Genomic DNA, 25540 nt, shown 5'->3' on the forward strand with positions numbered 1-25540 from the left:
AAAGCCGAAAAAGATTTTTTCTGGGTTGCCTGTGGTTCGTGTTGGTTTAAGGCTGCAGTAAACGTAGCGCGTTTTTCAGTAATAGAAAGAGAAATTGAACTTACAGATTTTTTTCCAAACCTGATAATCTAATCTATAAGGCTTGATGAGAGTTCAACTTTTTTCATAAATGCTTAAAAAATTGAATTTAGTGAAATTTATCATTTTACTACAGGGATCCCAAAGTCTATTTAAGATGAAGGCTCAAATGCTCAGAAATCTGACTTTTCATTACAATAAATGAAGTAGCCTGAATCCAATCAATCGTTTACCAAACATTTATTAACAAAAGGTCTACCACAGGCAGCCCAATATTTACATTATCTATTTACATTTGGTATGTTTCAGTCGTTATAGAGGCTTTGCACATGATGGCCGCCATGACAGGTGGCAGGAACAATGGAATCTGGTCCAATCTGATTTACATAAGCAAAAAACAGGGGGGAAAGACTTCATTGTATTGTCTCCTGTTATGGCTGCCATCACGTGATGACGCACAGACTCTATTATTTAAGTTTTCTTAGTGGTAAACATACCACACATATCTACACCTATTTTCTCTCTACTTCCACAGAGCTGTTAAGTGTACCGTCAGGGACACTAGAGAAAATCATTTGCGCGTGCGTGCATTTCAGCACGTTTTCTAAGAATTTTGAAGAGTTTGAGCGAGAAAATAAATGTTTGTTTTCTCCAAGTATACAAAAAAGTTCAAGAGTATACTTTTGTCAGACCAAGATACTGTCTTAACAAACTCAATATGAAAGAATTAGACTAAAGTTTCAAGCATAGACACTAAGTTTTGGCATTTTGTGAAGTCCAATTTATCAGGCATGTTTGCATACCGATTCAGAGCATGCGCAGACGTTCTTCACTCGTGTCACCGTCATTCATATGGAAAAACGACTTCCGGGTCCAAAGCGAAAATTAATTATACAGGGACGGCGGAACCGGGGGGGCACTTTTTGTGTAATTTTAATACATTTTCACTAAACTCAGCCCCCCCCCCCCCCACCTTGCCATACAATGTCACTATTGAGCCCCCCCAATCAAAAAACTGCTCCGCCGTCCCTGTTATAGAAAGATTTTTTCTTGCTTTTTCTCTGTGAAATGGTTCGTGTTTCTTTTTGTGAAAGGAGTTAACTATTTCCAGTGGATTTTAAAGCGTTGAGAACATTTTTCGCTTTATTTGTTAGCTTTTTTGTGAACAGTTGGAGCCATAAATGAGTCACAAGGTAACAGCTCTATTTCCTTCATCACGTAGCCAAGTCCTGCTGAATCTCAGTAAAAGCAGACGTCAGTTTTTTGATTCTCATTTCCAAGGTCTTCCTTGTGACGGCATTCTCCTGAAGAAGCTGTCTCATTTCATCTTCAACTTCTAAAACCTGTCAACATGAATCATTACATTATTAATAGACCAAATTCAAAACTCGAACCGATGTGAGGCTTAAGTTGTGAACAAAGGGATCTGGCGTGACTCAAAGTAATCTGACGTGATTCAAAAGTCACGAATCACGCCAGATTCCTTTGTTCACAACTTAAGCCTCACATCGGTCCATGATGGCGATAATTTTTATTGCACATTTTCAGGGAATAGTTAGCGCATCCAGGGATGTGTCTTAGAGGTTAGGGGTGGTACCATCTCCTCCAGTTTTGCTCGTTAAGAGAACTTAAGGAGAACTTTGAAAACCAAATCCTGTCACGAAGAAAAACGAAGAAAAATCTTTATAGAACTACTTTTCGTTTAGGTCCCGGAAATCTTTTTCCATACAAATGACGTCACACTTATCAGCTCTATAAGACTCGCACAGGGCGGATCGATCCAGGGATATTCTGATACCGTTCTTACTCGTTTAAGCGCCGCCCCCGATAAAACGCTGCCCTCGAATAAGCGTCGCTTTCATCCATAGCAAGAAGAAGAAAATGGCATTTTTTATTTTTTTAACGTCTGTATTTACTTTGTACTAAATCATTGGTTATACATTATGTATATAGTAAAAAAAATTTTTTGAGTAAGCTACGCCCTGATAAACGCCGTTCCTGAATTAAAGCCGCATATGAAACCCAAACATTTAATGAGCACTGCGACGCTTGAACGAGTAAATGCGGAAGTACTGGAATCATCCACAAGCACCTTTTTATTAGCTCTTTCCAGCTCGTCTTCCTTTTCTTTGACGATTCTGATCATTTGTTGCTCGTTTGCTTGACGCTCTGCATGGAGTTGGTGACGAAATGCATCATCTGCTTCTCGCATCCTCTCAATGGCAGCACTGTAACACAGAACAATAGGGTTATGAATCATGACTTAATTGATTAAAGACATAGGAGCTAGATTGATAAAGAGATGGATGGATGGATGGATGGGATGGATGGATGGATGGATGGATGGATGGGATGGATGGATGGATGGATGGATGGATGGATGGATGGATGGATGGATGGATGGATGGATGGATGGATGGATGGATGGATGGATGGATGGATGGATGGATGGAAAGAGGGAAGTATGGTTGGATGGATGGGTGGGTGGATGGATGGAAGTGATCAGGTTGGTTGGTTGGTTGGTTGGATGAATAAATGAACTAGATGGATAGCATCAGTGGATGGATAGATAGATGGAATGGGTGGATGAATGAATAAATTGAACAAGTAAATGGATGAATAACTGCGTAACCGTGGAACGAACGTACATAATGTTGGATAACGATGATTGATAATAAGCTTGATAAATGAATAAATAAAATGCAAACATAAACATGAAGTTGGAGACGCAACTGAACGAGCAAATAAACAAATAAATAGATAAATGATTTACGGATGGATAATCCATCGGACCCATTATTTCTAGCTGAGTAGAGAATGGTTACTTACTTGCCGGCAGTGACAGCTTTGTCTCTCTCGTCAATCAATGCTTTCTCTTTTTCTTTGAAGCTGTCTCTCATTTTAACCACTTCATTTTCCATTTGAGTGATGAGCGCACTTTTCTCTTGCCATTTGCCGCGCAAAGACCTAGAACAGATACAAAAAAATGGATAGCTTGCGTAGCAGCACTGGGGGGAGGGGGAGGGGAGGGGAGGGAGGATGAAGGGGAGGGAAACAGATGACATTGCATGCATTTTAACAAGAGAGAAATGAATTTCATTCTTAGTAATACACCAAATCAGCATGAATATAATCTTTTCCCATCTCAATTCCCATTTTCTCTTGTACCTTGTTTGACGATTATATCTGAGGTCTCGGATTGGAGAGATCAGATATAAGATTATCTCACCTTAATCCCTCTTTCGTCTTATCAAGGTCTTCTTGCTTCTCTCGTAGTTCTCTTTTGAGTTCTTCTTTGCGTTCTGTCAAGACCTCTACTTCTTCCTTCGAAGAACAGTTATTGAATGAGAATGAGAACGATAAAATGACACGAAGCACTGTTGGGCACTAGTCAAGTGAACCCCCCCCCCCCCCACCCCACCCCACCCCAACCCCTGGGACAGGGCGGGGAGTTTGACATTCATGTAGGTTAAAATTAGCACTTTTCCCCGGTTCCCGGGTAAAGATTATTAAAATTATTGAAGCTGTTGCTGTTTAAGACCCTGTTACACGTTGAAACTTTTAGCTGAAACTTGCATGCAACGGCGTTCCGAGACAAGTTTCACGGGGGTGTTACACGGCGCAATTTCGTTCTGAAACTTGTTCCCGACACAAGTTTCGGTTACACGAGTAGAGAGTAGAAAGCAGTTCTACTTTTCGTGAAACTTTCTAGCGACGAAAGTTTCACGAAGTCTAAATTGCGCCGTTTAACACCCCCGTGAAACTTGTCTCGCAACGCCGTTGCAAGCAAGTTTCAGCTAAAATTTTCAACGTGTAACAGGTCCTTTAAAATTGCTAAAATGTTGAATTACTCGTTAAATTCCCCACGCGTATACCCGTACATTTACGCTGTTAAATGCGCGTTACATCCTGGTATCACTGCGTTAATTCCCCGCCTTGTACCGGAGGTCGGAGGTCGGGGGAAGGGTATTTCAAGAGTAGTGCATCAATGGGCGGAACATCATCATCCAGATATGACAAAAGCTACAGATGACGTCCTGACGCAAGGCCTCAAGACGAAGGCGTAAAAAAAGGAAACAACGCGTGCTGGCGCTGTTCGTCCGAGGCTGCGACCTTCTATGATAAATACTCTTTCGAAACCTTTCAGACGTAATCATCATTAAGCAATGCGCAATGCCGTAAAAGGTTGCTGGAAGTTGTGTGCTGCTCGACTGAGGCCAAAAGAGTATAACTCTCTTGTTACCACTGGACGCCAAGATTATTGAGATGTTTGGCTCTTCTGTTCTCGTTTGTTTGATTTGTTTCGTTTGTTTTAGTTCAAGTGGAATTTTTCTTGTGACATTCCTTTGATACAGTTATTTCACAAAAGGTTGGTGAAGATTTTGTTTTTTGGTCACAAAGTGTGAATTATACTATATTCATATGACAATAATGTCAGTACAGGAGAAATAATACCAGAAAAACGTGAAAACAAAGTTTGGGAAATGAAGAAATAGAAAACGCACGCGCGTGGCACGCGGGGGTCGGCAGAACTTCTCTAGTGATCTGCCAATTCCCAAGTACCCTATAACTCCACACAGAACAGCAAGCAAGTATTCTATTTCTTTTATAAATACAAGTTACATGGATGAAGAAACTGAAAGTGCGCGCGCGTGCTGTGCGCTCTCAAAAAGCACGCGCTCCCAACCAATTAGAACGCAAGATTTAGAGCAGTTATTTCATAAAATTCCATATGATTGCATGCAACAAAAACTTCACCAACCTTTCTTGAAATAGCTGTATGCCGTTGCCAGAGATTCAACGTGTAAACGGAATGTTGGAAATGTAGGTAGTGTAAAAAATGAATTGAAATTAAATGGGATTGAACAGTGGCATTTTTACAGAGTTCTATCTTCGTCCACTGCCATTCCAATTGGAATTTACAAGTTGATTTTCTTTTCGGAGGGACAAAAACCCTCGAAGCATAGGAGAGAACCAACACGAAATTATAATCACAATACGACACCGAGCCCGGGTATCGAGCCCGTGTCGCATTGGTGAGCGGCGAGCGTTGATGAATTTAACGAGGCGTTAATGTATTTATCTAGAGAGACAAACCACTATTTACCTGTAACTGCTGGTTATTGCTTGATTCACTTGCTAACTGGTTCTCAAGGTTCGTTATAGCTTTGGCATTTTCGTCTTTGAGCTGTTTTACTTCATTATCTAGATCAGATACTGTCTGCAAAAAATATTTTATACAACGTTAAAAAAACTTCGTGAAGGAAGAATGGTTAGTAGTTTGTGATGGGGTAAGATGATATGTCTGTGTAGGCGGGTGAAGTGAAAAAAAGAGTGATGTTAGGGATGATGGGGTAAGTTGTGGTGGGGAATGATGGGATTGGTAGTGTGGTGTGGTACATGGTGTAGGGGAATGATGGGGTGGGGTGTGGTGACGTTCATTAAGTTCAAAGGGTATATGATGGGATTGGTAGTGTAGTGTAGTACATGGTGTAGGGGAATGATGGGGTGAGGTGTGGTGGTGTTCATTAAGGTCAAAGGGTGTATGATGGGATTGGTAGTGTGGTGTGGTACATGGTGTAGCGGAATGATGCGATGAGGTGTGGTGGTGTTCATTAAGGTCAAAGGGTGTATGATGGATTGGTAGTGTAGTGTAGTGTAGTAAATGGTGTAGGGGAATGATGGGGTGAGGTGTGGTGGTCATAATTGAGGTCAAAGGGTGTATGATGGGATTGGTAATGTAGTGTGGTACATGGTGTAGCAGAATGATGGGGTGAGGTGTGGTGGTGTTCATTAAGGTCAAAGGGTGTATGATGGATTGGTAGTGTAGTGTAGTGTAGTGTAGTAAATGGTGTAGGGGAATGATGGGGTGAGGTGTGGTGGTGTTCATTAAGGTCAAAGGGTGTATGATGGGATTGGTAATGTAGTGTGGTACATGGTGTAGCGGAATGATGGGGTGAGGTGTGGTGGTGTTCATTAAGGTCAAAGGGTGTATGATGGATTGGTAGTGTAGTGTAGTGTAGTAAATGGTGTAGGGAAATGATGGGGTGAGGTGTGGTGGTGTTCATTAAGGTCAAAGGGTGTATGATGGGATTGGTAGTGTGGTGTGGTACATGGTGTAGGGGAATGATGGGGTGAGGTGTGGTGGTGTTCATTAAGGTCAAAGGGTATATGATGGGTTTGGTAGTGTGGTGTAGTACATGGTGTAGCGGAATGATGGGGTGAGGTGTGGTGGTGTTCATTAAGGTCAAAGGGTGTATGATGGATTGGTAGTGTGGTGTAGTACATGGTGTAGGGGAATGATGGGGTGAGGTGTGGTGGTGTTCATTAAGGTCAAAGGGTGTATGATTGGATTGGTGTGGTGTGGTACATGGCGTAGCGAGAATGATGGGGTGAAGCGTGGTGGGAGTTATGTGGATGGGTGGTGTAATGGTTTAAGAGAGGGTTTACCAGGTGTAGTTCATATGTATAACAGGGAATTGAATGTATGTTTATGGTTTAAAGAATGGAAGGGTTTGTGATTGATGGACTTTGACAAGGATGGTTTTAATTTTGTGAAAACAAACTTATAAAAGCCACCATCTTACTTGTTTTAGTTTTCTTATGGAATCAGTTTGGTCTTCGATCATCTTTGATTTGATGCGAATAGTGTCATTATCACTCTAAAAAAAAAGAGGAAAAATAAAAACAAGTTAGTAAAATCACCAAATAATCTTGGAAGTATATGAAGTATTCAATTAAGCGAATTGAGGTCCCTTCTATTGTCTGTACTCTTATCGAACATGGAATGGTGTCAGCATTTGATCCAAACTCAAGTGGAGCCATGAGCGCAGACCTGAGTTTTAATCATTTGCTGACGCCATTTCATGCTTGTTCGATAAAAGTACAGACTATAGAAAAGGGACCTTGATTTTCTAAATTTCTGATGCCATAGATGATGACAGCGATAATAATATCTATTTATAATGATAGTGAGATGATGATGAGGAGTAGGGTTACCTGACTCTGTTTTTTCATCTGACTTAACTCTGCACTCAATGCTTCAATCCGGGACTCAAGTCTCCCTCTATCCTGAGCAAGAGACGCTCCTGTAACCAGAAAAACATCTGATAAACCAAAACATCTTGAATACAGCTATTTCCAAAAAGGTTGAATACTGAATACAGTATAGTGCATTCCAAGACCAAAGGGCATTGTGGGTCTCGTTAATTTGAAATAAAAAGTAAATATACAGCAATTAACTCTCTACATGTAGTTAGTATATTGTTTCAAATGGAATACACTAAAAATAGAATAAATTATTATCCTTAATCCTACTTTAGACAATGTCACATGTCCCACAATGCCCTTTGGTCTTGAAATCCACTATTCAGTATGCAGTATTCAGCATTCAATGAAAAGCTGTATACTAGTTTCAAGTACTCTGTTGTACAGGCTTCTTAGCCTAGATTTTGTGCACAATATTGACGTGTTCCAGTGAAGGTCCGTGGAATTTCCAAGTGTCTGTATTGTTGAAGTTGTACATTCTTTACTTCATCATTGGTAATTATTGTGAATAGTTAGACTGAGTACATGAGTCTGTGATCAAGGAACACAACGGTAATTTGAAAGTCCATAAAGGTCTATTGATGTACACAACAACAAATCCATGTTTTATTACCTTGCTGGGCTAGTTCTTGACTCCACAATTTCCGCTCTGTTCTCAGTCCCTCGATTACTGATTCTTGTGCGCGAATTTGTGCGCCGAGTTTAGACTTGTCCTGGTGATAAGGAATACTAAGATTCTTTATAAAAATGGTATGTCTAGCAATAAAGGTGGTGTTACACGAGACGATTTGCAACGGCGATTTTTCGCGCAACGTCGTCGCGTTAAAAGTCGTTCTCGTGTAACATTGCGCGCAGTTACAATTTTAAAGATATTTTGTTGCGGTAACATGTTGCAGGTTTTAGAACGACCTTCAGGAGCTCACAACATTGTTACCATCGATTTGTGTTACCGCGCGCGTCATGTTACATTAAGCCAACTTTTAACGCGACAATGTTGTGCGAAAAACCGTCTCGTGAAACACTACCATAACTGTCTAGTTATCAAGAAACCTGTTTTAGAATCTCTAGTCTTGTTAGCTGCCTTTTTATCTCAATAACCATGGTGTGTCTAGCCCTAACTAACTAGTTATCAACAAACCTGTTCTAGAATCTCTAGTCTTGTTAGCTGTCTGGTCATCTCAATAACCATGGTGTGTCTGACCCTAACTAACTAGTTATCAACAAACCTGTTCTAGAATCTCTAGTCTTGTCAGCTGTCTGGTCATCTCAATATCCATGGTGTGTCTGGCCCTAACTGTCTAGTTATCAACAAACCTGTTCTAGAATCTCTAGTCTTGTCAGCTGTCTGGTCATCTCAATATCCATGGTGTGTCTGGCCCTAACTGTCTAGTTATCAACAAACCTGTTCTAGAATCTCTAGTCTTGTCAGCTGTCTGGTCATCTCAATAACCATGGTGTGTCTGGTCCTAACTGACTAGTTATCAACAAACCTGTTCTAGAATCTCTTGTCTTGTTAGCTGCCTGGTCATCTCAATAACCATAGTGTGTCTGGCCCTAACTGACTAGTTATCAACAAACCTGTTCTAGAATTTTTAGTCTTGTTAGCTGTCTGGTCATCTCAATATCCATGGTGTGTCTGGCCCTAACTGTCTAGTTATCAACAAACCTGTTCTAGAATCTCTAGTCTTGTCAGCTGTCTGCGAGCATCGTTCAGTTGGGATTCAAGATGCTGGATTCTTTCCTGTCAAACCAAATATTCAGCTTTAGCTTTTCAGTGTAAGTAAGCTTCACCAATATTGATACTCACTTTATATTCGGCCACTATCTCTTGTCTTCCCTTGGAGAGCTCCGTAAGACGAACGCGCTGTTCTTTCACCATCTGCACGAGAGAGATTAAAACAGACAATTCTTTCAAATTTTATAAGCAAATATTTCGAAGTACAAACCGTTCAGTGTCGGCATGGCGCCGTTCTCTCAAAGTTTCAAAAATAACTGAACGAGTGAACACGATAGATATGGTATCTGAATAGGAAAATATGACGCCCAAGTAAAACTGGTTATAAAAAGATAAACACAAAGAAATAAAAAGATAAATATAAGTGTAATACTCAAGGGAAAGAGAAAGTCTGCGCAATAGACCTAATTTGTCTTGGGTGCGACTGTTTTTCCATTTCAGACCACATCTCATTAACTCGAAAATAAGATTCTTCGTTTGTGGAGTTGTATTTATATTTATCTGTCTTCTCATGCGCAACCGTCAAACAAGCCAATGACACTCTAGGGAATGACACGTGGTCTGAATTGGGAAAACAGTGGATTAGGTATAAAAATAGACTCTGCCGATGTAGGACGTTATACTTGTCGCGCCTGCGTGGCGTAACTTAGCAACGCTGTCATGATTTTGACAGCCGCTCTCGTCAAACAATGTTTGGCGCCACGGTTTGTTACATTTGCTCATGCGCACTACATGTAATCGGTTAGAAACCGGTTTCAAAACTGGTTTCGTTCGTCCACAATCGTGGACGGCGGTGTATCACAGGAAACGCTCTACATCGGCAGGATCTCCTTCCTCCCCGCCTGAAAGAAGGGAGAGAAAGAGAAGAGAGACTCTGCTAGCAGGGAAGTTGTGCACTCACCGCAGTCAGTTCATTGACCATACTAGTGACTTGTTCTAGTTAGTCGCGCACTCACCGCAGTCAGTTCATTAACCATACTAGTGGCTTGTTCTAGTTAGTCGTGCACTCACCGCAGTCAGTTCATTGACCATACTAGTGGCTTTACTTTCTTTCTGTGTCGATGTCTGTACTGATAACTTGTACTGAGCGGCTTCTTCGCTTACGCGTTCAAATGCTTCCTGCAACTGAAGCACCATAGAATACAATAGAATGAGCCTCATAAAGCCATGTTAGTTCAAGAGAATGGATGGATAACTCTGCTCTAGACTGTACGGAACTAAAGTCTTATGGCAATGAATAATAAAGCAGTCACATAGTTGACTAATGTATGAAGATTATTACTTGTTAAGAGTTTGATATCATTTTTCCATATCATATCTCAAACGAGCAAGTGAACAAATAGATATAGAAAAAAGACTGAATAAAAAAGATATCAGGCTCTTAAACCGATGCTACAGGAGACGACTTTGGTGCAACATTGCTGTGTTGAAAGTTGACCTCGCGTTACATAATATCCCACTTCCGAGATATGCTTCGCTTGTCACGCACAAAGGTTTCAGTATGAGGCTACGTGCTAAATTAAATTTATACTTACCGCCTGTCACCAATGACTGAGCATTTAGCACGTAGCCTCGTACTGAAAACCTCTTTGCGTGACAAGCGAAGCATATCTCGGAAGTGGGCTATTGCGCGTGGCAACAAAAATCGATGGCAACAATGTTGTGGGTATTAAAGGTCGTTCAAACAGAATATCGTTAAGAATTGTAACCGCGCGCCATGTTACACGAGGACAACTTGTTGCAAAATGTTGCGCGAAAAATCAACTCGTATAACACGACCTTTAAGACACTGTTACTCGGGGCAATTTTCCTTGCAACTTGCAATACAATGCTGATGAATGCAAAGCATTGCAAATTGCAGGTGAGATGTCAGACGTGTGCAACTCTCTTCACAACTTGCAACGCAATGCTTTCTTGGTCTGCGATAAAACCGGATATGTCAGCGTTGATGTGGAAGAGCTGGGCTCTGATTGGTCATTTGCGACAGTGTTTGCATTGAAGGTTACGAAATAAATGTTACACAATGCAACTTGCTTCGGTATCTTTTCTTCATTTTGCAACACAACGGCGTTGCATTGCAAGTCGCAAGGAAGATGGCGTCGCGTAACAGGGCCTTTGACATGTAATATTTTTTTTAAATGGATACAATAACGCGATAGGCCCTTTTCGAGTTCCGAATTACCGCTGTGTTCCTTGATTACAGACGCATTTACTCAGGGTTAGCCTCGAATCAGTGTCTAAATATTCACAAATACCAACAGTAAAGTAAAGAATGCACAACTTCAGCGATACAAACACTTTGAAATTCCACGGACTTGACTGGAACAAATGAATGTTCTATACCAAGTTGAGGCTAAGCCTGAGCAACAGAGAACTCGAAACTGGAATATTCACAGTTTACCGTAAAGTGAGATCGTATATCTAAATGTGTAATAAAAATGATTATCAACTGGATACGCTACCTCTTTGAAACGATTAGCTTCTATTGTGAGGCCCATCCTGAACTCATCTTCTAAAGCTACGTATTCAGCGTCCTTTTTTTCCAGTCTACAACCACAAATGGAAAATAAATGAGTGAATAAAATAACTAAAATGAAATAATGGGAATTTTTTAAAAGCATTTCGATTTCACGTTTTTGTATATACTTATTTCAATAAAGTTAGTCAACAAAAACCTAGAAAGCTGTGATCGCTTAGAATCATGGGAAATATTCTATATCCAACAAGTAAAGCTTTTGACACAAACTGCAGCAGTTGAGGATGCTCAGAGGAGGTTAACTTGTAACTGGTAGAAGATCTCAAGTCCATCAACAGTTATCAAGCGGTTGAAACATGTAAAATGTATCTACCCATAATCCTTGCCGGTCTCAGCTTTGTAGCTTTTCAGGCGACTAACTTTATTGAAATAAGTGTATGGCTATTTGTATTTAAGGAATATAAAAAGCGCGTGCATGTCCCTGTACTGTGATATAAACACGCTGGGGCTGTAGAGCACGAGAGAAGCAAGCTTAGGAACTCGAGGCGTAGTAGAGTGCTTCTCTTGCTTCTCTCGTGCTCTAGAGCTCCCAGAGATATCACAGTACAAGGACATAAGCAGTTTTATATCGCTTTTATAAAATATTTTTGAATAATTTCGCGCCAGCGTGTTTCTGTCCTCTGATATAAACACGGTAGCCAGCCAATCAGCGCGCGCGTTTGATCTCTAATATTCTATATATGGCTATATACGATGGTGAAGCCTCAGTTGCTTGATACATACAAAGCTTGTAATGTATTCTATTCATATGACAATAATGTCAGTACAGTACGCTTATTGAATTCACATCTCACATAGTGTATTTCTAACTTGGTATGCTACATGCAACAAAACCTTCACCAACGTTTTTTGAAATAGCTTTAGTCCAGGATCTGATAAGCCGTCTGTCACTGTATTAATAGAGACCTTTAGATCCGACGACGAGTACGAGTACGAGTACGAGTTTTTAACTTTTAATGAGAGGCACTATCTTTTTGTACTCGTGATCGTGTACGTAGATGATAGCTTTAGACTGTAAAAAATCGGAAATCGACTACGATTCAGTGTTAACCTCGTGCACAGGACCAATTTTAAAACTCGTACTCGTACTCAATCTCGTACTCGTCTTCGGATCTAAAGGTCGCTTATAAATCGTCCTCACTTAACGAGGGTAACATTCATTAGCCATTAGCTAAAATACCTGTGGCATCGTTCCCTGACCGCAGGGACTTACGTTATCAGCAAGCAGCACACAACTCACCGTTGTTGATACTGAGCGATGACTTGTTCGTATCTTGCTTCTTGTTTCGCGATTTCACGATCAACTGCGTCTCGCATCTGCGCACTGTCCACCTTGACCATTCCCTGAAATGCATCCCTGAAAGAGTAAAAACGAATCAATAGACGACTTGAACAGGTCACGTGAACCTGCCTCCCTTTAAAACTTTGGGGGGGGGGGGGTAACCAATCAAAAAACTGTCCCAAATTGAAAGGTTTCTTAATTGAATTTATACTATACCTGATTTTATCTGTACAATACTGATTATCAGTTTATTCCAAGTTATTTTTGCGTGTATAGACCATCAAGAGTTTTGGTATTACAGAAAATGTATTGACTTACGAAAAAATGTTTAAAATTTACCTTAAACGTCTTCAAGCTTCTATCTTTTTCTGTTTTTTACTTCTTCATTTTATTTTTGGATACCAAACAAGGTATTGTCAACATTGTCTGATCAGCCTTCAGCAAAATAAGTGGGGTTTTATCCTCTGGTTACCCCCCAAAGTCGCAAAGGATTATGGGGATGTGTGAGTAGAGAATAAAATTGACTGTTTTATAAGGATTTGTATAGGAAAATGCGCTGGATGGCAAAAGCTTATCAGCCAACACTTTTCCCATGCAAATCTTGAAACATTTTTTGCCCTTAAAAACACTTTCAAAAACAAGAGGACGACGACGATGAAGAAGACAAAAGAACGAATGAAAGAAAAAGTTTGAGGAGTTACAAGCCTCATCGACTTAGTAAAGCATTAACTTGTGTTCCTGTTCTCGAGATGCAAGTAGCTCCTGTAGTTGTTGCAGTTGTCCTTTTAGTTGTTCTGAGGTGTGTTTGAAGAGTTCTGCTTCTCGCGCACTGGCTGCTGCCTTCATCTGGTGCTCTTGTGCCTTAGACACCTGGGGAAAAAATGAAAAAAATGAAAAAAAATGAAAAAAATGAAAAAAAAAAAAACGAAAAAGAAAATAATTTTTAAAAAAACGAAAAAAAAAAATGAAATTACGGATCGCGTGCGCTGCTAATGTGTCGCCTCTCACAAATGCGATCCTGGTTCAATTCCGGGCTTGGTCTCGTATACGTATGTTAGTAGAGTTGTTTGTTGATTCTCTCCTGTGCTTCGAGGGTTTTTTCTCCATGTTCTCCGCTTTTTCCTTCCTCAAAAACCTACTCCTTCTATCTAACAGCTGTTTTATAAAGTGGGTTGTAAAACCTGTTAGGCTTTCTGCCGACCACCTTGGTAAATTAGATATTAGAAATTTTTTATAGAAAAAATAATTCTTCATTTTCCCCACTCCTTTGACTAATACTCTAGATACCTAATAACAAACATAGACATGTAATCCGTAGAGGGTCAGCATCATACGCTAAAATTCCCACCCCCAAAATGGCTCATAGGAAATTTTTCGCATTTGTCTCATTGAACCTTTGCGCGCGTTGTCCCCTGTAAAACTGGAGAGTGTCCACTCCTCTACAAAAGTTATCCACAACGTAACCGGCAACGTTGCGAAAGTCGATTCATCGTTGCGCGCAACAAATCTCAACGTTGCTGATAATGGTTTGATATTCTGAAAGTAACGGACACTTTTGGGGGGGGGGGGGGGGTGATGTTCCCTAAGTTTTGATCAAGAGAAAATTTATAAGAGAGGGAAACTTCTTAATATCGCGCGCGCCATGTACATTCCCGGTTGGGCTATTTTTAGAAACTGGATGCAGTTTAAATTTTGCCTTACCCTACTCCCGTGCGTCAACAAGCGCGGGCGCGCTCTTTCCGTTGGCTATTTTGATGTCGTTTTTAGTTATCAAAACAATAAATGCTCTTCTGATTTGATGCAGTATTTCGTGTGACATTCCACGAAAACTGTCACCAGTAATGTTGCGCGTAACCGTTTTATTGTTGCGCAGCCGTCCTTGTTTACGAGAGTAGCACTTAATAGCCAGTGGCTAACAAACCTGTGGCCCTCATTCCGTGATCGAATTGGAATTTAGGAGTTGATTTTTGAGGAGGGAGGAAAACCGGAAATAAATATTGAAGCACAGGAGAAAACCAACAAACAACTCTACCCACGTACAGTGTACTATAGCGAGCCTGGCGGGAATAGAACCTTGGTCGCATTGGTGACAGGCGAGCGCTCCCCGCACCGCTACATGACCCGTGCAACCCAGTTCAACTGTACATCAAGTTACGGTTTCTAGTTGAGCTGGCTCATTTTACGCGACTTGAAGTTGTGAAAGGCCCATTGGCCCTCTTCTTCAGTCGTTTCATACAAGGCTCGTAATTTACCTATTATGCATGTTCCGAGCCCATCCCACACGGGTTACCGCCTCATCTCTCATGTACTTCATGTTACTTTAAGCATCTCTAAGATTTATAACACCAACCTCGTGCGCGTGTTTTTTGATCATTTCTGTTTCCATATTAGCTGCTGTTTCTTCCATGTTTCGCAGTGTTAACCGTTGCTCCTCGTTCGATTCTTTTAGCCTTTGTACCTCATCTGTCAAGTCTCTATTCCTAGCCTACAAAAAGAGAAAAAGATCAAAACAAAATGTAGAGAAATAGAAAATGTTCACAATTAAGAGGAAATTTTTTTCAATAACGAGCAATAATGCCAAAAAGCGCTAGAGTTTCGCATGAGTTTTGATCCCAATTTTCATTTTGGGTTAACACTCAAAACCTTTTTTAAACAGTTAGAAACTGATGTACTATGATAAAATGCCTGTTTGAAGCGGTATTTTCAATTCTACAAAGATGTTTTGTTGCATTTGTGTTAGAATGTTGCTTTGTCAGGCTTTTTTTATAGAAAATATATTGGAAATAAGCAAATGAAGGCCTAAACCTCATTTTCAAATAGAATTTTTGCTTTGGGTTAAACTGATTCCACTTTCATCGGTCATCTCCACTTCCAAACAAGTTAATTTTCTGAATAACAAGATTTTAGCCTTGTACAACAGCCTTTCTTCAAGAAAATAGTTTTTGGCGCTCACTGCTTGAATACGAAAAGAATTCTCTCTAAATAATATAATTTTTGTGTGGCTAAAATGTCTTCATAGTGGTAGCCACTATGTCATCGAGTGAGTGTGTAATTATCGTTATAATTTTCGGATTCTGTTCGGAATCGATCGGAACCATACCCTGGGCGCCAGAGGCCTGGCGCCCAGGGTATCGGAACCAATAATTTTTATGCAAAAGAGAAGATCGAATATCGGGTTTAATCGATACTCGGAGCCAACTGGAGCCAATCGGCACAGTCTTGGTAAGGAAATGACGACATCATTTGAACCAATCACAGCGCACAAGATCCCTCCCATCCAATCAGAATGCCTTGGCATCGCACCATCACAGGCACGACACGCGTACGCGTTTTGCACAGTAAGTTGAATCAAAAAATTAAAATAAATCACTTTCATTGAAGTGTCTAGTCGTTCTAGCGCTGTCGCACTAATTGGGGACACTTTTCGCTCACACACACTACCACTACATTAAATGTTCTATGCACACAACGCTCAGCTCACATGTTGATTTTTACGGAGGAAGGCAACCGGAGAACCTGGAGAAAACCCTCGTAGCATAGGAGAGAACAACACATCAAACAAACTCAATTCACATATGGCGACCACAGGGCTTGAACCAGCGACCCGACCCGTTGGACTCACAGCGGTGAAAGACTACGCGTTAGCCGCGAACGCCACCCATGCTACCCCTCTTTCTTCTGCTGCGCACATTTTTGCAATAGTTGGATGACACGAGAGCTACAGTGATTAAAGCCCTAATCTACAGTACCTGGAGTTCAGCAACGATATTTTGTAGCGCACTTTTGGATTCTCTCTCTTTGACTAATGCTTGTTTTAACCTAGCGCTGGCTGCTAGGGCAGCTTCTTGTAGCTTTTTTTCTTCAGCGCCTGCATGAACACCAATTAAACGATCATCAATTAACAATTATTCGCCGAAGGCAAAGTGAATATCGGGGAATAATAACCGAAACGAAGTTGAGGTTATTATTCCCGATATTCACTGAGCCTGAGGTGAATAATTGTTTTAGTATAAATACACAGGTGATTCTTTCAAAAAAAGGGGGAAAGAAGATAAAAGACACATTTAAGATTAGAAACAGCAACAAAGCGGCTGTTCGCCATTTTGGATTGTCGCTGGAGGTGATTATCGTGTGATGATCTGAGTTTCTCGACCAATCAGCGCGCGAGATTTTCGATAATCACCTGTGTATTTATACTAAAATATAATAACATGGAATAAGAGAGGCATGAAGCTTAGAATTATATCTTCACCGATACCCATTACGATGCCACAGTAGTTAAGACGTGGGATGAGATCCGTCAGTGCTGTGATATGAGGTAATCAGTGAGGAAATGGAAGACCACTGGCACCAGGGGAGGGGGTGGGGCAAAATGCAACTTCCTACGCTTCAAACTATGTTACATAATAGTGCAGTTTTCGTATGACTTTGAAAAGCTCAGTGCCGTAAGCGTGACGTGACCGTGATACTTTCTAGAATTCTAATTGGCTGATTTTTTTCACGCGCAATATGATTGGTCTAAAAGTGCCGTGATCTTGGCGTGACCGTGTCCGCGCCGTGTTTATGCCGTGTTCCGGGTATTTGATTGGATGGAGAGTGCAATGTAATTTGTCTCGCGTATCCCTTGCTGTGTCACGACCGTGTTCGTGCCGTGAACTTTTCACAGTCATACGAAAACTGCACTAAGTCCAATAAGGCATGTGTGTGAAGTTAACATACATTGCTCCGTGCTAATTAATTATGCAGCGAGAACAGTTGCATAAACCATTTTGTTCATGACTTTTTTAGCAATGTTATAGTCACGCCATGGCACGGTACATTTATGCCGTATTTTTTCAGTTCTAGTGAAGAAATGGAAAACGCGCGCGCGTGCTGTGTGCTGTTATAAAGCATGCGGGTATAGGTAGAACACGAAAGAAGTGTTTTGAGAAGCACGACGCGTAGCGGACACTTCTCGAGTGTTGTGCCAATCCCCAAGTACTTTATAACTCCACACAACACAGTGAGCAAGATTTTTATTTTTTCAAAAAATACAAGGGCGCGTGCGTGCTGTGTGCTCTCATAAAGCACGCGCTCCCAACCAATAAGAATGCGATATTCATAACAGTTATTTTATAATTACCTTTAGCGTGCATAGCTTGTATGTGGTCCAGTAGCTTACGCCCTGCTTGCTCTGCCTTCCAACGTCTTTCTCTTTCACTGTCTAACTCTTGAATAAGAGACTGAAAAAATATATATATATATAAACTATACAGTATCTGTTTGTTATGACATAAGAAAACCTCTTTACCTTGGGCGTAATGTTTTCCTATTTCAGACCATGTGTCATTCCCTAGAGTATCATTTCTTTGTTTAACAGTTGCATATAAGAAGACATAAATATGGACAACTCAAACAAAGAATCTTATTCTCAAGACCATGTGTCATTCCCTTGAGTATCATTTCTTTGTTTAACGGTTGCACATGAGAAGACATATAAATATGGACACAACTCAAACAAAGACTAGCCTGAGTTTTTCTTGCCTTGTAAACAAGCTCGGACAATGCAGCACCTGACTAATTGGGAATCAGTGGGTAAAACATAAAGAATCTTATTCTCAAGAGAATGACACGTGGTCTGGAATGAGAAAACATTAGACCCAAGGTAAAGAGGTCTACAGAAACCTAGCAAAAGTAAACTGAAGACCAATGCATACTTGTAACAGATGTGAATCTAGTATCTTTGTACTATTAAGGGTGCCAATACAAAGTCTAAAGGTGACGACTCTACTTAGGCAATCCACCTTCTAAATTTGCACATAGGACACCGAGCCCAGGAATCAAACCTGGTTCACCTAGGTGAGAGGTGGGGCATGAGCAATGCACACCCCTCATGATTTTATAACATCAATACTCCTTTGTAAAGTTCCGTTCAGTGACCATAAATAATAGTTCCGAGTCAAGGCTGCACATAGCAAAACTATACTTTTTATCACGGGCAGCAACTCCAACATCGTCTTGAACTATTATTGGTGGTCACTGAACGAAACTGTAAAATGAAGTATTGTACTTACAAGCAGTGTAGCATCATCCTCAGGTTTTCGGATACTCTTGACAGGAAAAACTCTCTTTCCACTAACTTTTAGCCCCTTATTGTCTCCCGAGGTGCCTCCCCCTGGGGAGGTGGTTGGTGTTGTCGAGCTAGATGTTGTCTCTTTGGCAGGTCTTGAGGTTGATCTGGGCCTTTGAGGAACTGTTTTGGACTCATCAGTTCTCTTCTGTGCAGGGCGAGTACGGGTTGTTCTTTTAAACTTCACTTCTTTGCGTGGTGGGGTTTCTTCAGTATCAGAGTCATCTGAATTACATTCTCCTTGAGCCAATAAAAAAGGATGAAAAAAGGGAATGCACATCTTTTATTGGGGGTTGGAGGCTTCAGGTGGGGGGGGGGGGTGGGAGGCTTCAGGGGGTGGGGGGGGTGGGAGGCTTCAGGGGGGGTCAACAGTAAAAATTTGAAGTTTCGTGGAAAATCAAAGCATTTGATTTTAAAGAAAGCTGTTTCCTTGTTGACTTAATCAGAGTCATGAATTTCTTACTAAGTGAAAGGAGGTCTATAACCATTTTTTAAAAGTTTACTGCAATTTCCTTAGCCCTCCCTTAGTGGCCTTTAGAGCTTGAGGTCTACAGTTCAGTCCTCAGGATCTCAATGTCTGTTTCGACTTCTAGCTTTAGCTTAAAATACCCATAATAAGGAGCACTGATAGTCTTAAGGAGTGAAGGGCACACCCATAATCACTTAATACATGACCCCTTGGCTCGGGAGAATTGGGCAACCATTCCCCATGGTTTCTAAGGGTGCTTTTCATTAAGTCAAACCCACCCTCAAATGGTACACATCAGTTCTATAGAACTTGTTGACCGAGTTCTAAAAACTAATAAGAACTGACACATACTATTTGAGAACATTTTTAAAGGAGGCAGCATGGTTGAGTGGTCATAGCATCAGTCTCGCAATCCAGTGGTGCCGGGTTCGAGTCCCGCTGTGGCCACTAGCTGAGACTGTATTTGTCCTGGTTTCTGATTAGTTCAAATTTAGTTTGTCAACCATGCTTGTAAATAGCCAACTGGTTTGCCTCCTTGCCAGTTGGGATTCTTAACACAATTTATGTTTCTTTGATCATTCATTTCAGTTTATTAATTGTAGGAGGGCCATAATGGAAACTACTGGGCCACCAGTAATGTATGTCACCCTCGTTAAAAAAACGTTGCCGCTTGGACTGGCTGGTTCCACTTAATGGAAAGTGCCCTAAGCAAACTTTTTATATTCAACTTTGAAAACCTCCACTAAGTGAATTAGAAAATTAACATTATGAGAGGGAGGAAGGGAGGCAGGGAGGAAGGGAGGAAGGGAGGAAGGGAGGAAGGGAGGAAGGGAGGATGACACTTTCATAACCCAACCCCAGTCTGAACGGTATAAAGATGTTCAAAATTGTATTCCTTACTTGCAGTCTTGGCAGGTCCTTTTGAATCTACTGTTGCTGTCTGATACAAAGAGAAAGAAAAGAGATCAATCATTCTCCTCTTACATGGCTGCCGGTGAGTATGCCTACTAAGAGGCGTGCAGTAGCTTACCTCATATAACAAATTGGCCAGCTGATTCTCTAGTTTCTCCAGACGAACTTCATGGTCAACTGAAAGTCTTACTTTGCCTGGTGGGTTCTGGGACAGAATGCATTTAGTTAAATAACATGAAATATATTCATTATATGGTGCCTGGTCTTAAAAAAATAATGAAGTTATTCCCAGCATAGTGAAAAAGGAGACTGGTATAACAGGTTTATCATATCAAGAACCACTTGGAATTTAGAAGTTTTTTGAAGAGGGAGAAAAACCTGGAGAAAAACCTGGAGAAAAACCCTCGAAGCACAGGGGAGAATCAACAAACAACTCTACACACATACTACACAGGAGAGAACCAACAAACAACTCTACTCATATACTACACAGGAGAGAACCAACAAACAACTCTACTCACATACTACACAGGAGAGAACCAACAAACAACTCTACTCACATACTACACAGGAGAGAACCAACAAACAACTCTACTCACATACCACACAGGGGAGAACCAACAAACAACTCTACTCACATACTACACAGGAGAGAACCAACAAACAACTCTACTCACATACTACACAGGAGAGAACCAACAAACAACGCTACTCACATACTACACAGGAGAGAACCAACGAACAACTCTACTCACATGCTACACAGGAGAGAACCAACAAACAACTCTACTCACATACTACAAAGGAGAGAACCAACGAACAACTCTACTCACATACTACACAGGAGAGAACCAACAAACAACTCTACTCACATACTACACAGGAGAGAACCAACAAACAACTCTACTCACATACTACACAGGGGAGAATCAACAAACAACTCTTCACACATACTACACAGGGGAGAACCAACAAACAACTCTACTCACATACTACACAGGGGAGAACCAACAAACAACTCTACTCACATACTACACAGGAGAGAACCAACAAACAACTCTACTCACATACTACACAGGAGAGAACCAACAAACAACTCTACTCACATACTACACAGGAGAGAACCAACAAACAACTCTACTCACATACTACACAGGAGAGAACCAACAAACAACTCTACTCACATACTACACAGGAGAGAACCAACAAACAACTCTACTCGCATACTACACAGGAGAGAACCAACAAACAACTCTACTCACATACTACACAGGAGAGAACCAACAAACAACTCTACTCACATACTACACAGGAGAGAACCAACAAACAACTCTACTCACATACTACACAGGAGAGAACCAACAAACAACTCTACTCACATACTACACAGGAGAGAACCAACAAACAACTCTACTCACATACAACACAGGAGAGAACCAACAAACAACTCTACTCACATACTACACAGGAGAGAACCAACAAACAACTCTACTCACATACTACACAGAAGAGAACCAACAAACAACTCTACTCACATACTACACAGGAGAGAACCAACAAACAACTCTACTCACATACTACACAGGAGAGAACCAACAAACAACTCTACTCACATATGACACAGGAGAGAACCAACAAACAACTCTACTCACATACTACACAGGAGAGAACCAACAAACAACTCTACTCACATACTACACAGGAGAGAACCAACAAACAACTCTACTCACATACTACACAGGGGAGAACCAACAAACAACTCTACTCACATACTACACAGGAGAGAACCAACAAACAACTCTACACACATACGACATCGAGCCCAGCAGGACTCAAATTTGGTTTGCATTGGTGCGCGACAAGGCAATAGACCATTCCCAAATTAGCTTGAGTGCATTCACGAAGCAATGGTTCCAAGTTGACATTAAAATTGTTAAATACAGTTAATGATTTCATGATTTATATAGAGCCCTTTCTATATGGATATAATCAAAGTAACAGTTGATGCATAAACTCATCAAGTCCAGCCTTGAATTGGAGCGATTGCTTCATGGTCGCTCAAGGGAATTGAGGATAGGTCTATTGTCTTTTTGCCCAAGTTTAATTATTGCAACTTCAAGGGATTGATTTGCACAAATGTATTAAAAAATCATTAGTAAAGTCAAAAAGAGGTGTCTGATATAATATCCAGTACAATCCAAAAATGCCATAAAATATTTAAAATATTTCTCATAGCATTTTTTTCCCAATTATAGTCCCCTTCACAGTCCCCTTCACAGTCCCCTGCGCCATCTTGAAAGGTAGCCGTGCCTTTGCATTGAAGCAAGACGAATGGTGAGCTTGCACTGACAGAGATGTGTGAATAATTGTCAAAGGTGTTTCAAACCTAAAAAGGTCTCTATCATTGCAATCTCACTGTTCGTCTTGATTCGATGCAAAGGCAAGGCTACCTTTCAAGATGGCGCAGGAAACTGTGAAGGGGACTATTATGCAAATTGAATACTGCAAGCTGGAAGAAAAAACATTTTTTTTTTGGTTTTTTGTTTCTGTCAATCACAAAAAACCAGTTGGTACCTTATTTTTTTATTGGAGAAAAGCCAAATTTCAACAGGCAAGTTCACAAAACTATCAAGTTCCTGTAATATTGAAAATATTGCTGTATTACTTACATCAAACGCTGCTGGCTCTGTGGATGGAGAAGTGCTTGCAGTTGCTTCTTCAGTATCAGAAGACAGAGGAGGATGGCTCTTGAATTTGTTCAAAACCATATCAATTCTAGGAGTTGCGACATCGAACCTAACATCCTGATTGTTGAAACAAAATTATTGGCATGAGTAGAATGTTGAAAAACAAAATGTGTAGTTCCAGAAATCATCCAACCTCCCTCCCCCCCTCCCACCCATGGAGGAATATTTTTAAAGACCCCCCCACCCCTACTCCTGGAAATTCCAATTTTCTTCCATACAAACTCTGTAATTTTGTTCTTTCTCTGATACCCCTACCCCTTGGATATTCCAAATTCCCCTGGGATAGGGGGGGGGGGGTATGGATGATTTCTGGATATACACAATATAATAATAAACTGTTGTTTATGTAATGTATTAGCATATTAATAGCCCTTTTTTATACATGTTATTAGTATATAACACTTAATTACATGGTACAGTATGCTGTAACATTGGCATTAAGATGCTTTTTCATCCAGTCAAAGTCATGGCAAAATGAAATATTGTATGACAATGGTACAGATATGAAATTCAGGGGGTATAAAAGGGGAGTCTCTGCACAGTTCAAGACACTACTCCATTTTAAAGTTCCTTTCAGTGATCATGAATAACAGTTTCCACGCATAGCAAAACTATACTTTTTTTACAATGTGCTGCAAGTCAAACCTGGGCTTGGAACTATTATTCGTGGTCACTGAATGGAACTGTAAAATGAAGTATTAAAGAAAGACAATCATGGTTCACACAAATTATATAAAATATAAATATAAATATAAATATATGCAGCCCATAAAGATTTCATGCGAATACCCCTTTCCAACCCTCCCCCTGGAAATCTCAGTATCATTTCTCAGTCATACAAAAATCAGCTCTAATGGAAACTTACCCTTGTACTATTTGTTTCTGTAGAACTTGATGATAAAAGGAAGTCCAAATATTCTTCTAGTTCTAGTAAATCAATAATAAAAAGTTTTTAAAGGGGCACTTGGATGAAAACACCCCAATTTTTATAAGTCTGAATAATAATTGAAGTATTTGAGGATAATATGACTCAATTATGATTATGTAAACCAGATTAGTAAAAATTTTAGCCTGGGAGCCACTAGCTGTCAAGATACTGTATTTTGGGTTAAAAGCAAAAATAACAATAGGGTTGAGTAAATGTCGTCATTTACTCAACCCTATTGTTCTTTTTGCTTTTAACCCAAAATACAGTATCTTGACAGCTAGTGGCTCCCAGGCTAATGTCGTCATTTACTCACAATTTAGATGCTGAATAAAATTGATAATTTTTTCCCGTCACTTTTGACTGTGAAGGAAAAATGTTGCTCTACCAACCCCAGCATGCTAATATAACTGCACACAGCACACGCCGCGTTTTTTATTTCTACATCATATTATTTTACCTGGAATATCATGAACTTCATCTTGCACAGTAGCAGGCTGTCCATTTCTGTTCAAGCCATCAAGTATCTCTAATCCTCTCAATGCTGACATTATACTTGATCTGTAACCAGGAATCTTACATAGAGGGTTGCAATCACCATTCAACTCAAAACTTAACTCCTTCAGCTTAATACATCCAACCAAAGAATTTATGACATGGTCGAGAGATGACAGTGTGTTGCCATGGAGATAAACATGTGATATACAGTATGCCGAGCCATGAAGGTCCTTGAAACCTGAAATATTGTCTATAAAATTATAGGATGCGTCAAATTTACAAAGACTCTTTAACATTTCCATGCCCTCAATGAGTTTAATTTTGTTGCAAGATAAATTCAACGTTCGCAATGATGTCAGCCCACCTAGCCCTTCTATTACTGTAATCTGATTGGACGAAAGGTCCAAGTGCTTCAGATTACACAGGGATTCCAAACCTTCAATTCTTGTGATGTTGTTACAGTGAAGGTTAAGTGAGACGAGTTCATTGTAAAGGTTTAAGTCCTTCATTGAGGTTATCTTTGAGTCAATCCAGCACATTTCTTTAGCCTTCATTGAGCGAGAAACGTCTCTTGAGCCACTGGGTCCAGCCATATTGAGCTCTCAAATCGTTTCCTCTTCCAAAATCGGACAAAATAAATCATTTGAATCACTTAAGTTTAAAACTCCACCACTTGAAAATGTTGAACCTACAGAGACACCACTAAAGCAGTTACAAAGCAGTAGGCTTCTTATAAACCAGTTTTTAACCAAGGTTTTTTTGAGCGTTGGTTGGCATTTGTTTTGCTTTTCTGTTCCAAATTTTTCAAAATGGCGCCAGACTCCTATTGGAGAATCCGCTGGCGTGTTCTATTTCCGGCGATGATTCGTAACATCCTCGTGACATTTTCGTCATTGGTATTACATTCGAGTTCATTCGAGCTATGTTCGCGCTTACGTCGTAAGACATTAATCAAATGATTAATTTGAATTTGAGCTGTTTTAATTTTCTACGTTTGTACGATAAAATAAATACCAAAAAGTGTAAGAAATTGTTTATTTTATATTCTTTTTTTCGCCTTAGTTTTTTCTTACTTTAAGAAATATCACATCTTATTTAAATTGATTGAAGGGAATTTGAAGTTTGAAGTTTAAAGATTTTGAAGGGAAGTGATTTTTTTCGCGTTTTTTTGCCACATTCCTCGTTTTCCTGAAGTCAATTGT

General features: G+C 40.3%; 1 protein-coding gene across 1 annotated transcript; it reads right to left on the reverse strand.

The window, feature by feature from the left end:
- Positions 1-301: 301 nt before the first annotated feature.
- LOC116303867 (leucine-rich repeat and coiled-coil domain-containing protein 1) lies at positions 302-25196 on the reverse strand. The gene is made up of 23 exons (XM_089034334.1): positions 24301-25196; positions 23781-23842; positions 22838-22972; positions 20287-20373; positions 20157-20196; positions 18732-19027; positions 17801-17900; positions 16428-16546; positions 15029-15163; positions 13409-13548; positions 12637-12753; positions 11323-11407; positions 9872-9985; positions 8933-9004; positions 8792-8866; positions 7739-7838; positions 7078-7166; positions 6666-6740; positions 5186-5299; positions 3308-3402; positions 2908-3045; positions 2171-2306; positions 302-1421 (listed from the first exon to the last, which is right to left on the reverse strand). The coding sequence occupies exons 1-23, from the start codon at positions 24929-24931 to the stop codon at positions 1293-1295; spliced, it is 3084 nt and encodes a 1027-aa protein (XP_088890460.1). The 5' UTR covers positions 24932-25196; the 3' UTR covers positions 302-1292.
- Positions 25197-25540: the final 344 nt, after the last annotated feature.

The sequence above is a fragment of the Actinia tenebrosa genome, unplaced genomic scaffold (genome assembly GCF_029948245.1).
Source record: "Actinia tenebrosa isolate PJP-AT-01 unplaced genomic scaffold, QUT_ActTen_1.0 PGA_scaffold2__45_contigs__length_23673736, whole genome shotgun sequence".
NCBI classification, from domain to species: Eukaryota; Metazoa; Cnidaria; class Anthozoa; order Actiniaria; family Actiniidae; genus Actinia; species Actinia tenebrosa.